The sequence below is a fragment of the Acanthochromis polyacanthus genome, chromosome 15, assembly GCF_021347895.1.
Source record: "Acanthochromis polyacanthus isolate Apoly-LR-REF ecotype Palm Island chromosome 15, KAUST_Apoly_ChrSc, whole genome shotgun sequence".
Lineage (NCBI taxonomy): Eukaryota > Metazoa > Chordata > Actinopteri > Pomacentridae > Acanthochromis > Acanthochromis polyacanthus.
In genome coordinates, this window is record NC_067127.1 from 34,579,375 (window position 1) to 34,593,901 (window position 14,527).

General features: G+C 40.6%; 1 protein-coding gene across 3 annotated transcripts in view; it reads right to left on the reverse strand.

Moving 5' to 3' along the window:
• Positions 1–268: 268 nt before the first annotated feature.
• cdc14ab (cell division cycle 14Ab) overlaps positions 269–14,527 on the reverse strand; it is a 48,424-nt gene continuing 34,165 nt past the window's right edge. Inside the window, exons 11-17 of one of the 3 annotated variants that reach the window (XR_002596728.2) lie at positions 13,858–14,020; positions 12,835–12,935; positions 12,402–12,449; positions 12,167–12,295; positions 11,060–11,417; positions 9,541–9,651; positions 269–2,585 (exon numbers count right to left, since the gene is read on the reverse strand). Coding sequence is in view for 2 of the 3 variants with exons in the window: in XM_022215633.2 (XP_022071325.1) it covers positions 2,556–2,585; positions 11,060–11,417; positions 12,167–12,295; positions 12,402–12,449; positions 12,835–12,935; positions 13,858–14,020 (829 nt within the window). In the remaining variant the exon portion in view is untranslated. The remainder of the gene's footprint in view (positions 2,586–9,540; positions 9,652–11,059; positions 11,418–12,166; positions 12,296–12,401; positions 12,450–12,834; positions 12,936–13,857; positions 14,021–14,527) is intronic. The other 2 variants (XM_022215633.2, XM_022215634.2) reach the window with 2 other exon arrangements.

Here is a 14,527-nt window from a genome sequence, read left to right on the forward strand (position 1 = left end):
GGGTAGCTCGACTCACATCTGTCATAGTGTACTGACTTCTGGATAAGTTGAACTATTGTGGAGGTTTGACTTAGATTTGTGGTTGCTAAGACTTCGGCTCAAGAATATGTTGGCGTTAGTATGAGTTGATCTTGTAGTTTTTGACTTTTAGGATTTTGACTCAGTTGAGAATGTGCCTTAGTGTCGAGGGTTTTGACTGACCTGCAGCCACCTTGCCTTAAATCAAACCACGCTGTAAAGCATTTAACATGGATCCAAAAGCAGAATATGAAGAATACATACTTTATTTCCTGTTATTGCTCAGACAGAAAATCTGCTGTCAGTTAAAAGAAAAAATATCTACATTATTTTTCAACTTTCTCTCAATAAAAGACTTTGACATTACATTAAATACAGGTTCAGGACATTCATGAGTGAAACAACAACTTCATTTAAACATCTTCATAATATGGACAAGTTAATACCAAAATAAAAGCTTTTGGGGCTATGAGCTGAAAATAAACTTCCTGATGTGTGACACATCAGAGATTTGATCAAATCATTCAAACATTCAAACATGAGCAGCTGTAAAATGTCTAGGGCACTTTGGAGCCTGTATACTAAAATAACGCATGTGATGAGAATCAACACTCAAAGATCTGTTCAAAATATTTCCCTTAAGGGAAAATAAGTGTTTTCTGCTGTTTCCTTGTGAATGTCTTAAAGGCTCTGGAGTGTCTGACATGTTTGTAACATGTAAACTCATTTTTTCCAGACAATATGACTGTAAAATAAAGGAAACATTGTGAAGATGTCATCAGACGAGGTAGAAGCTTTATACTTAACTGATATTATACATCCCTCAAAGGGCATCTATCGTTAAGGTTGAAAGAGTAACTCAACAACAGGCTGAAAAGCAAAGCATCTGCGCTTTCCAGCTGCATCACCTGTAACCACACCCAGCAGTGATGTCACTGTCCTGGAGTACACCCGTCCATCAGTGCAGCAGGGTGACAAGGTAAACCAACAACAAACACTGCAATACCACCATTTTCAAGGGGGGTGCTACTTAACCTGTACAGTTTGTATTGTTTAAGGTGCTCTTCCACCAACTGTTTCAGGATCTGTATCTCAGTAACAGATTCAGAAACTCTCCCCTCTGTGTAGGTTTATGCAGCACAGTGTGATCTGTGCAGCAAAGCTCAGCAAGACTCGGCTGCAACTAATTAGAATTTTTATCACTGATTAATCTAATGATTTTTGCTTTAACTGGGGGGAAAAGAAGTACAGTTAGGTGTCCCAAAGTCCAACTATTCACATTAAAGGAGTGTGAACCAGTGAATTTAGGGAATCAGTACATACAAAATTACGTCCTATTATAAATAGTTAATTTTCTGTTGACTAATTTGTGAGACAACAAATGGCTTCACCTCCACGTGTACTGAGAGACTGCACACACAAATGGACATCACAGCTTCACAAATGATGAAATATGGTAGATATCAGCACTGACATCTTATGCGAATGACATCATTTGCTACTAGCCTGTTGGGTAGGAATCCAGGGCTGAAGACAGAGTACTGAAGGGGCCGCTGCCTGAGCAATCATTAATTCCAGGCTAAAGTAGGAGCAATCTATGGGGAAAAACAGTTAATACTTAGCGAGACAGCAAGCCTTTACTGATCATCTTCATCAAGAAACTAGTAAGTGCATAGCCAGTGTCCCCAACAGTCCAAGATAAGCTGGTGGCATCTGGGCAGCATCAAGCTCAAGGGGTTTGTGCTGGAAGGAGGCAGGACCTCCTCGTCTCCACCCTACAGTTTCTACCGCACAGACTCTAGGTGTACATGGTGTTCTCAGTGTAAGATAGCAGCACCCATATTTTACTGCAATATGGTGGCTTTCACTTATGGACAGTGGGAGGAAGTGGTGACAGGTCTTCCACCTTTACATGCAGTCTATGGTATCAATCCAGAGAGACAAGGCAGTTTTTTTCATCTTTGCTATCATGACTTTATAACAAGTAATGTTTAAATGCTTCTTTAAGGCCAAGTGGACACACACTCACTCATATTCACGCACATATGCACTTTAACCCCCTGAGATTAGTTGCTGACATTCTGTTTTTGGGTCCCTTCTTCTTCTATTATTATTGCTTTTAACTAGAAAAACAACACAGATCAGTCACATCACCAAAAAATCAGCTGAAGAAATCATCTAAAATGGGGCAGAAATTTGTTGTCAGATGATTCCCCCTTTATCAAAAAAAAACAAACAAAAATATTAAGATATTAATATTGTTAAAACAAAAATATGTCTCTGTCACAAATAAGAAATATAAAATATGTCTATTTCATGTCAATATATCTTCAGCCGAACACGCGTGCAGCTTACATCATATTTACAAGCAGCTCATTTACATACAGTATGAACAGAAAGCAGCTGTTACCATCTCAGAGTCTCTTTTCTCCTGACAGAGAAACTCCAGCTGATACATTAGTCTCACTTTGAGCATCCGACAGGAACAGTTCTGGATAATGAGAAGAGTAACGTGTCCTCAGGCCAGACCTGTAGTTTTAGTACTGGATGTACTCAGACTGAAGAGACTGAAAGACAAAACAGAAAACTGTATTTAACTTTAGGTTAGATGTGACTGCTGAGTATTCTGTATGTTTTTAAAGGAACAGAGAAAATTTGGGAAAGAGAATTCCAGTTTACTCCTCTATCTGCAATAGGAATACAGCAAATCTATGACACCAACTGCAGGCTATGTAAAACTGTGTAACCCCTGGGTATTCGTACTCAACACTGCAAGTCTAATGCTGATATTGTCCATTACAGGTAATTACTGGAGGTGTTCAATATTTACATTATTCACAGCATGTCCGTCATCTGTGGGGAAAAAAGCATGACATCCTTTCACAGCTTTAGCTCCCTTTTTGTCTTGATGGACTACAGACATTCTATATTTTGTTAAATAAAAAAAAACACTCAAAGGGCTCATCCTTTAATGTTTGGCTTCATCGTTCCATGAGTTCCAAAGGGTGAACTCCCTACATAACATACTAGTAGAGTCATTTTGGGGGGTTCCGTGACCAACCTCTCCGTACCTTTTTTCCTCAGTGGATTTGGCATACTAGACCAATTTGAAGGAAGTTTAGCTCCTATGTACCTCCCAAAAATGACGGCTAACTTTTTTATAGCCCAAAATCCAAAATGGCCGCCAAAATGACTGCCACCCCCTATATCTCAGTAACTCATTCAGCCAGGAGGATAATTTTGGTGTCTAGACATAGGTTTTGGGGGTCAAGGATTCCAATTCTGCCATCAGTTCACTTGTAAAACAATTACATAGCAGAGAAATCCAATATGGCCTCCAATATGGCCGCCGCTATACAATTTTCTTTGTTTCTCAACTACTATGGCACCTAGAAAGCTGATGTTGGTTTCTCTTCTTAATTTTCAGACACATCCTGAATAATGGATTCTGCAAGCGACAGTGATGAGTTACCATCAACGTCTTCAGCCAAATACGAATGCATTCTACATTGCGGTAAACCCTGTACCCAAGCCGACTCTCTGGATAATATCACAGAGCAAAAATGGCAGTCGATTCGGGACAAGTCTTTAAGATGGAAGGGACTGGATCGTTTTCAGAATGCATGTGAAAATGTGGATTGGGGGAAAGGACCAAAAGGTCATTTCATGCACAACGCTTGCTATACCACGTTTTCTAGCAAGCGCAGTCTTTCTCAAGCAGAAAACCAAAAGCGAAAATTACAGGAAGATCTTGAAAAAGACAGTCAACCAGGTCAGGAGGATCCGTCTCAAGCTGCCACTCTCTTTTCACCGAAGAAACTCCGGTCTAGTGTGGCCAGCACCAGTCAATGTATCACTCTTGAAGTCATCATTGTCCACAACAGCGATTGCAGGCTTCCCAATGGCAAGTTCAGAGGGACAATTAGGGGAGCACTTGATATCACTGAACACCCAGAAATCTCGTAACATGAGAATGTCATTGTAGCTGATGCCTAGGCCCTCTTTGTGCAGCAGGTCGACGATCTCTCTACTCTTGGTTAGTCCATGCAGCAAGACGGAGAGATTCACCGCGGTGGTAGCGGATTTCCCATCCAAAAGCTGTCTCGCAGTCTGGAACCGATGCAATCAGTGTATTGAGCCTTGACCTCAGGACCGGATCATCCAAATGTACCGTGTGCAACTTGAACTTTGTCCAGGCATCTTTCATTGATAGGAGGAGCAGTTGCCCCCAGTCTCGGTGACTGCTTTTGCGTGGTCCCTTATTACACCACACACACAAGTTCTTGTCGTGCACGACACCCACACTAGACCGGAGTTTCTTCGGTGAAAAGAGAGTGGCAGCTTGAGACGGATCCTCCTGACCTGGTTGACTGTCTTTTTCAAGATCTTCCTGTAATTTTCGCTTTTGGTTTTCTGCTTGAGAAAGACTGCGCTTGCTAGAAAACGTGGTATAGCAAGCGTTGTGCATGAAATGACCTTTTGGTCCTTTCCCCCAATCCACATTTTCACATGCATTCTGAAAACGATCCAGTCCCTTCCATCTTAAAGACTTGTCCCGAATCGACTGCCATTTTTGCTCTGTGATATTATCCAGAGAGTCGGCTTGGGTACAGGGTTTACCGCAATGTAGAATGCATTCGTGTTTGGCTGAAGACGTTGATGGTAACTCATCACTGTCGCTTGCAGAATCCATTATTCAGGATGTGTCTGAAAATTAAGAAGACAAACCAACATCAGCTTTCTAGGTGCCATAGTAGTTGAGAAAAAGAAAATTGTATAGCGGCGGCCATATTGGCGGCCATATTGAATTTCTCTGCTATGGAATTGTTTTACAAGTGAACTGATGGCAGAATTGGAATCCTTGACCCCCAAAACCTATGTCTAGACACCAAAATTATCCTCCTGGCTGAATTAGTTCCTGAGATATAGGGGGTGGCAGTCATTTTGGCAGCCATTTTGGATTTTGGGCTATAAAAAAAGTTAGCCGTCGTTTTTGGGAGGTACATAGGAGCTAAATTTCCTTCAAATTGGTCTAGTATGCCAAATCCACTGAGAAAAAAAGGTACGGAGAGGTTGGTCACGGAACCCCCCCAAAATGACTCTACTATACTCTTAATGACTGTGAGAAACTCATCTTGGCAGGCAGCATAAGAATATTTTCCAGAGTCGAAACCATTAAACGTGGTGTGTTTCTTATTGAGACAATGGTGGCTCAGGTGGTAGAGTGGGGGTCGACTAAATACACGGTTGGAGGTTCAATCCCAGCCTCTTCTTGTTCATGTGCCAAAGGGTCCAAGCTGTTGCAGTTGAAAAAAAAAAGCTTTCTGTAGTCGTACTGCTATTTCTTGTGGAACTGCATGCTCTTCTCTACAGAGAAATAGTTGTTCGCACTGTTGCCTCAGAAAAAACGGCTGGGTTTGAGCCTCATGGCTGCATGGCTGGCTGGGCACTTTTCTGTTGGAGTCTGTAGTTTCTCCCTGTCCCTGCTTGGGTTTTCTGCTGCTCCAGCTTCCTCCCAGTGTCCATAGACATGTGTGGTAGGTTAATGAGTGATTTTAAATTGGTCATAGATCTCAGTGTTCACGAATGTTTGTGTCCATGTTAGCCTGGTGGTGAGATGACGACTCATCCAGGGTGTCCCCTGCGTCAGCTGGAATAGGCTACAGTCCCCCACAACCCTCCACAGGCCAATGGAGGGATGGATGGTATCTCCAATAATATGTTTACTATGGTTATATGTATCATCCTTCCTTAGCACTTTCCACCACTGTTGCAAGATTCAGGAAAACAGAGTCACACAGAAAAAAACCAGCAAACATTAACATATTAGTTTAAATGTTACTTTTTCAGTCTGACTGACAGAAGAGACAGAAATGAGTTCCCTGGTTTAGACATATTGATACTACCATGGAGCATAGATATTTGCAAGCCTGTTAGCTTACATGTGTGAGGCCGTGGATGGCTTTCTGTTTGCATATAGAGAAGTATCAAACGAGGGAGTTTGAACATGTTGCCCCAATAGGGGAAACTTCTTGCTTCCCCAAATGTCAACAGGAGACCCATAGCGCCACAATAGACACATTAACGGGAAATAAGAAATGTAAAAATAAACTAGAATCAGTTCTTAACTGCATACAAAACTGAGGAGAATACAGAATACTCTAAGAGGATTTTACACATGATTATTACATCTCAAACAATCAAGTATCTTCTGCTTGACCAATTCTGATTTGCCTAAAACTTTCTTTTTCATCATACACTATGGTTCAAAATGGTACCTGTGAACTCTTAGGCTGATACATCATGCAGGGCTCCAGACTGCGACTAAATGTCGCATTTGTGACCAGTAAAGTTGCTGATTTATTTTTCATTATTGAGTACTTTTTGTTGCTTACAAACTTCTGCTCCACACTTCAGCCCAGTACACAGTAATGAAAATGAGCTGGTTTAACCGACAGCAACTCTAAAAGAAGAAGAAAGGAGACGAACACCAAAGAAGAAGGCGGGCCAACGTGTGTGAGAGCGAGGGACGATTTACGGTGAAGCTCCTGATGTTTCACAAAGCCTTTATTCATGTTCAGCCTTGTTTTGAACACAAGTTCATCTTTCTGTTCTTCACTCCCTTCTTGTCCCCATTCCAGCTGCTTCTAAGTTTAGACACATTGTTTGCTCGACAGTCACAGCGTGGAACCATTTTCTTTCATGTTTATGTGAATTTTCGGACTTTTCAGCAGCATCTTCGTCATATCAAGAAACCTCTTCTTAGAGAATAACTTCCTGTGTTGCTGAAATGGTCACAAAATAAAAGCCTGTAGCAATAAAAATATGCCTTCAAAATAAAAGCCTGGAGGAAATGGCCATTTTAACACTATCAAAACAAAGGCTTGCCAAAATTGATGAACTGATCAACAGACCTTTATAAGAGTAATTTCCACGTGATTCAGTATAAATACATAACGTTCACATGCATAACACATGCCTGTACTCAGCACAAGGTCATTTTTATTAAAGATTTAATCCGTCGGAAATTATATGTCAACTGAGCAGTCTTTTCTTGTTATGTTGTGTCAGGTGCTGCACAATAAAATGTGAACTGAAAACATAGTTTCTGCATTTATTGTGCAAGTATTTATCAGTAATACAGTGAAACTGAGAGGAAATGTGAATATTTGCAAGTCGATTTTGGTGTGCGCCCCTAAATTTTCTGCTTGCGCTCCTAAAATTTTAAGCTAGGGGCCATTGTGTTCCTTGGAAAAAAGTTAGTCTGGAGCCCTGTCATGTTCCTTCCAAGAACAGTTATTTGTATTTTATTTTTAAAAAAATGCTAATAGACCCATTTTCAGTAGGTTATTTTCTCACAGTAAAATTTGAAGCCACATTTGAACTACAATATCTCAGTAGCTATTTGAGATATTACTAATAGAACAGACATTTGGAGTTAAAAGTGGTTCATCAAGTAAAACTATATGAAGAAAAATTCTTTTTAAAAACGGGCGGGCGTAGTTTTCATTCACTTTGGACCTAACATAGTCATCTCCGTTGCTACTAAGTACTTTTTGGAACAGATGCTTGACTGTAAACTCTTAAGTGGTTACTATAAATCTACATGACATTCATTTATTTGTTAATGTGCGTCATTTAAAGATGGAACTTTTTATGTTGGCTCTTCTTTTATATTTCAATTCACCTATAATGAAATATTTGTTTTACTTGTCCAATGCTGTAGATTTTGAATAAATGACATGATGAGAACTACCAGTAAATCTTTCAGAGCTCTGACTTTGACAGCCTTTCCATTACACTTCACCAAGTAAGAGGTCAGAAATTCCCAAGTTCTGAGTTTCACCAAAGCAGCATTACAGCTGTATGATGTTGAAACTTGACATCTGTATTGCAAAAACGCAGAGGATGGTCTTCCAGACACAGTGTTTCCCCTCCTATATGCCGACGAGGCGGGCCGCCTCGCTGGTATAGGCCACCGCCTCATTACAACTTTGCCGACATTGCCGCCTCAATGGTCCGCGCCCAAAAAAAAAAAAAAAAAAAAAAAAAAGTAATGCTAAATATTAGAAAGCATTGACACATAAGTCCGGTATATTCGCCACTGAAATCAACAAGGCAGAATGGCAGCCTTTTCTCGCCGTGGGTGAAGACAGCAAGGCACATCCCCATTGCGGACAAGAAGCGGCAGCGCTCCATCGTTTCGTTTTTCGGGGCTAAAAGTAGGTGTGTATCACAGACATATGTCAAATTAAGTATCAAAACTATCGCATGTCATCAAAATAAAGTGAGCAACGCAGTGTAGGCATCGATCTCGCCTCCTTTACTGAGTTTGCTTACTGTTTTGTTGTCCGCGGCGATACGAGTTGACAGTGACTGCAAAAATGGCTCCCGTTAAAACATTTAGGCACGACAAAACCCGTTCTCACGAATGAGACAAATGATTTCAACGGAATATAAAGTTCCTAGTTTCTTTTGATAAAATGATTTATAGAGTGCCTGAAATTATATCATTCAATGGCAAAACAAATTCTGTAATTTCAACAGTTCAGAGGCCCGCGGGCGGGTCGTTTTGATATCTGCATAAGCATTTATCAAAATAGAATGACACTGCCAACGTGATTATAGAAACACTATACACCCATGGAAAGCTTAGATTGATCAACATTAATCCCCACTTATATTTGATTTGCCTCATGTAATAAAGAGAGCTTGTGTTCAAATTTGGTGTTTGTGTTTAAGAATGTTTACTTAAAGTCTTTAATTCAGCTGCCTGACAGATATCACAGTGCAAAATGATGTATTCTAACACAAGGTTAACAACTGGTATTCTAAAGAAGTTATTTCTTTGTTCAAAAAGGTAACAGTTTTGAAAACAGAACTAACTCCTTCAGAACCTCCTTGTTAACCCAGAGTTGAAGTTTTCTTTCACATTTTTAAGTAAAATGAAGGTCATGACATAACCTTTTTATTATAAATAAAAATGAAGTGGGAATTTGGTACCTAACATGTAATTGTTTTTAGAAAAAAAGTAAAAGTCACCACTTGATTCCAGATTCAAGTCCTTTGTCATCTTTTTCAAATTTGTAATAGGAACTGATGTGGCATTTTGGAATGACTTGTGGAAATCTGACCAGAACATAATAGACTGGACTAGTTGACATGTTTTGATCGCAAGGACAAGTGGGTTTATATTTGTCATATTTTCTTCCTATCACTAATTTTTAGAAAAGAAACATGAAAATTTTATTTAATTTAGTTTTTGGAAATGGCTACAAATACAACAAAATGTGCTCCAAATTGTGCCAGAATGCCCCATTTTGCATCTTGATTTTCAAAATTTTCTTCGGCCCTTTCCTACACCCCACCACCTCACAGCCATTTCAACCCAGGGGAAACACTGAGACATATAGTAGACATCTTGTATCCAACACTGCAAATGAAAATGTTTAGTATATTAAAGAATTCAGATCTTTTTTCTTACTAAAAAACCTAAACAAAACATGTCATGTAAAGCATTACCTTCATAAATGTGTGAAGGGGCTCTATAATTGCAGCAGACACGTGCATGTGCCAGACGAATCTTTAACACTAAAAACTTTGCGTGAAAATCGACTCCGTCCTGTTGTTGTCCTGCAGATGAAGTGATATTTATATTTCAGCAAGTTCCTCAGCTCAGCAACAGCTTCACGTTAGTGTGAGTTAATGATGTTAACATGAGAGACGGAAGAGATACGCCCCAGAGATCCACTGATTTATATCATCCAATAATAGAGATGCAAGAACACCACTGTAAAAATTCAGCAGGTTTACAAAGATATTGAAAAAGTCACGAGAGTGATATCGTCAAATTAACTATATCACAATAAAAATATCAGAGCAGTGTGAGCATTTTTCTTTTTCAGTGTGTCTCAAATAAAGCAAGATTCTTTGATTAAAACAGACACTAAGCCAAAAGATATTTTGTAACACATTAATAAGTTGTAATGATGATGTTGCTAGGACTGCACCCATTGATTGTTTTTGGTAATTATCACTTTGTCAGTAAAATGTTCAATAAAATGTCCATGGCCACAAAATATTTAGTTTAAAGCAATGTAAGGCCAGGGATAAGAAACGAATCATTACTTTTAAAATTCTTTAATTTTTCTTCAAGGTTCAGTTACTAATATGGTTTAAGATTACTTTTCTGGTGGGCTGTGCTGGCTAAACATTTAGGGCTCTTGTTACTGATTAGAAGGTCAAGGGGATAAGACCAAGCTATCTCTCTTGGATCCTTGAGCAAGGCTGTCAACACTATCTGCTTGAGAGGCATCATATCTTGGCTGACCATTCACTCTGCCCGAGGCTCCTAACAACCTGGGATTTGTGGAAAAATAATGTCATTGTGCTGTATCGACTACAGGTTTTGGTCAACTAATCTAATAACAAACTAATCGCAGCATCTCTAGTGTGCAATGTGGGTGGTTTTGTGTTGTCTTCAGGTTCACTGTCACTTTCCCCAAAATCAGAAAGTAGTCTGCCTCATCGTTATAACGTAAAAGTACATAAAAATGGTTGCTTATTACTTTTCTGTCAACTGACAAATCTTAAAATTGTTGAATTATTGTACCTTTGGTGTCTTTATATAGAACACAATAACAGCTTCCCTGGACTGTTTGATGGTTTATATTGTATGCACGTTGTTTAATGACACCTTGTCATGTCAGACCATGGAAGAAACATTAAAGACAGAGGAAGTAAAACTGCAGGATGTGAGAGGTCAGAAACACACTGGAAACATCAGACACATTGGTTGAATGAGTCACAATGCACTGTACCAAACAACTGTAAAGCTGACAAAAATGTGCTGAAAGATTAATTTACCACACCGGAGGACACAAATCTGGATTTTAAAATGATTTAAGCTGTGATGATGTGAGGCAGTTTTACCTCCACTGTCAAGCACTCATGTGCATTGCAGTGTGTTAGTGATGTTAAAACAGAGAGCCAATCAGCAGAAAGGGGTGGTGCTGAGCTGCTGCTGTGTCAGAGGACTTACAGGTATGGAGCGGCTCAGGTAGCGTCCTGAGGGGCCTTTCATTGCGCTGTAGGGCCCAGGCCCCCTGTAGGGGCTGAAGTCCTGAGGCCCCGTCCGAATGAAGTTTTTCCCTGTGGGGGGCATCCCAGAGCCACCAAATGGACCGCTGTTGTTGTTGACCTCGTGCTGCACAGTGCGAGGGCCATTACCATAGCGGGACAAGGATGGTTGGGCCAGAGAGGAGGGGGAGGAGCTTAGAGACACAGAGGAGGAAGGGGAGGAGGGAGGAAGAGGGGAGTACGGAGTATTCCTGTCCTCTTCGATATCGCCAGCGTACAGATCACTGAGAGAGCTGGCCAATCGAGAGCCGAGAGCTGAGCTGAGGTCAGCAGGGGGGTAGGGGGGCACATACAACATACGTGAGCAACATGAACCGTCAACCATCTCCAGAATCAGAACAGCTGATCCTGGACCAGAACACACCTATCTGTATTCTGCCCCACAGAATCAAATGCAGCAACTACAGATTGATTTAAGACCACAGTCTAACTTTCTGACAGTTTACTTGACCAAATGAACATTATGATGCCATGTCAAAATAAAAACTGTGACTGTCTGCTATGGCTAATTTACCCACTTTTCCTGTCTCCTGTATTTGAAAAAAACAGTTGATGCTCTGTCATCTTAGTATGTGTTTTCAATATAAAACAAATAAAGCAACAGCTCTATTTATACTTCTACCTACATGTACTACAAGCGGTTTGATGGTACGACATGTTGTGCAATACAACAAAAAGGTGCTCCTGGCTCGTCTGTTAGTACTAACAGGCACAACAGGCTGTGCAACAGTAGTGAAACAGTTAAGAGATTAATGTGACATGACAGAGAAGAAGGACTCGTTTGGATCACACTGAACAAGAGGATGCAGTGATGAAGTTGAACATGAGAAAGAGATGAAGAGCATGAAATGATGAAGAGGAGCTGATTATGAAGAGATGGAAGTGATCAACAGGTGAGGAAGGTGATGAAGGGAAGATGATGACGAAAACAAAGTGGATGTAACTAGGGGGTGAACAAGTGGATGAAGATGAGATGGAGGTAGTGAAGGACGCTGGTGGTATCACTGACCTCCTGATGTTAGAGGCCGATGATGATGGACTCCTCCCGATTCTTTTGGCTGCTGCAGAGGCAGAGGATGCTGGGAACTTGGATGACTTCAGAGGTGAGGCGTGGCCCTGACCGACCCCCATCGACAGTCTGGATGTAGACACACAAATCATGGTCAACACATGTATTGATTACTGCTTTTATCCGCCTGATGAGGAAAGTGTCTGTGGTCAAGCATTGCTGCGTAAAATCCTACCTGAGTGGCTGTGACATTGATCTGCTGTGCATCTTCATCTCCTCCCCTCTGAAAGAAAACATGTACGTCAGCCTACATCCTCACCTCCACTTGGCAGGCAGAGCTAACATCTCAAAGAGTACTATAGGCACCAATTCAGTAATGTAAAGAACTCAAGGGAACTCTTTACACATCTATTTCATGAAGCAGGAGCGTAGGAGAGGGAAGAGGCCATCCAACAAGTACAAAAACTGTCTCCTGCACAATGCCGAGCTTGCAATCTTAAATTTACAACATTTTGGTACTAGACTCTGCCTCTTGGTTGCTGCTTACAGTCTCATAGATGATCTCTGCATCTCTCTACAGTCCTGGGTGTGTTAACTGCACAGCAAACTGTTCTATTTCTGGTTCAGTTCTCATTCGGTCACTTCAGCTCTATTTCTGATTCTAGTACCTCAGAGCTCCAGTGGTGGCAGGGCGGGGGGGACGTCGGCTCTTCAAGGCTCTCAGTTTGTCTCCTTGAGTCAGAACTGGCCCGCTGTCTGTTAGTTCACTCTGGAAGATCAATCAAGCATACAGTGAGAAGACTGCCGAGTTATAGTTTGCACAGACTAAACTTAAAAAAAAACAAAAAAAACAACTATATGTACACCAAATCTGACAACACAACAGCTTTTACAATTGAAGATGATAGATGTTGATGATATATGTTAATAGTGAAAGAAAAAAAAACAAAGGGATACAAAAGAAAACTCTCAGCAGAAAAAAGTTAGGGCTGGCCCGAATACCAGGTTCTCGGTTCCGGATATTCGGCCCCGATTAATGACGAATATCCGAATAATCGGTTCATATCGTAACGTCTGATGGGGGAGACATGTCGGGCAAATTGACGAGTTACCGATCGCACGACATCGTCCAACAGGGGGAGTGGGGGAAATCCAAATATTTGGATCTCAAAATAAATACTCAGATACCACCGTGACGACCAAATATTCGGATATTCAGGTCCAGTACTAAAAAAAGTAAAAATTAACCTTCATAACTGAATAAATGTTTTTAGATAATTTAACTGAAACCGCTCCGTCGGTTCAAATAGTTCAATCAATAACCAGCTGCTCCTAACTGACCAATGGCGGTTAACAAAGCATCTCTTGATATTCACTGTCTGAACCTACAGTAAAGCCATTCACTGGCAAGACACGTCTTGATTCTGTAATACTGGAAAGATGAAAACCTAAAAAAATGTATTAAATAAAATATTTTTCATTCTTTCTTGGCTTTGGAGATGAAACCAACAAACTTTAACACAATACTATTACAATTATCATTCTCATCTGTAAAATACAATATTTTGAGAGTTCTTGTTGAGTCATTTCATGGAATATAATTTCTAATACGAGGTGTAACGTAACGCAGAGCTGTCCAACTGTCCAAACACTGGGTCACGTGGTATGTTCTGTATGCTGTATGTATTTACCTCCTGGAGATAATCAGAGCTTGGAGATTTTACATTGCTGTTGTGGTTGGGCTTTAGTGTGAGTTCATCCATACTGGTGATGAGGTGAGGCACCACCTTCTCCTCCAGCTTAGCCTTCTGGGAACGCTGACTGTCGCCTAGCATCCACAGTGCAGCCTGTTTGCTGGTAATGCAAAAAACACATATATATTAATATTGTATTCAACTCTTTGTTTAAGGTTTACAGGATGAAAGTAAACAAAGTGCAGCAATAACAGTTTGTGTTCCACACAGACAGACATTACAGATATGACAAGAATCTACATAGCAATGACAGTGAACTAATAATATGAAACTTAAGATGAGTGACAGCATAAATACATGTCGTCTTTAAGTCAGGATTTACTCGATGCATCTTTCGGCTGCAATTACAGCTTACAGCTGATAGGTCTTAATCAGACTTGCACATCTGGATACGGCAATTTCACCCAGTTTTTTGTTACTGCTCAAGCTCTGTCAGGCAGCACAGGATCATGAGTAGGCCACTCTTTTCAACCCCAGCAATAAATTCTTAATTGAACTGATTCACCCACTCCACAGCATTCACCCTGTTGTCTTTAACAGCCTGCTCGAAGCAGATTTACGCATGTGTCATATTCCTTCTGTTTCTTAATACAATAATGGATTTAAT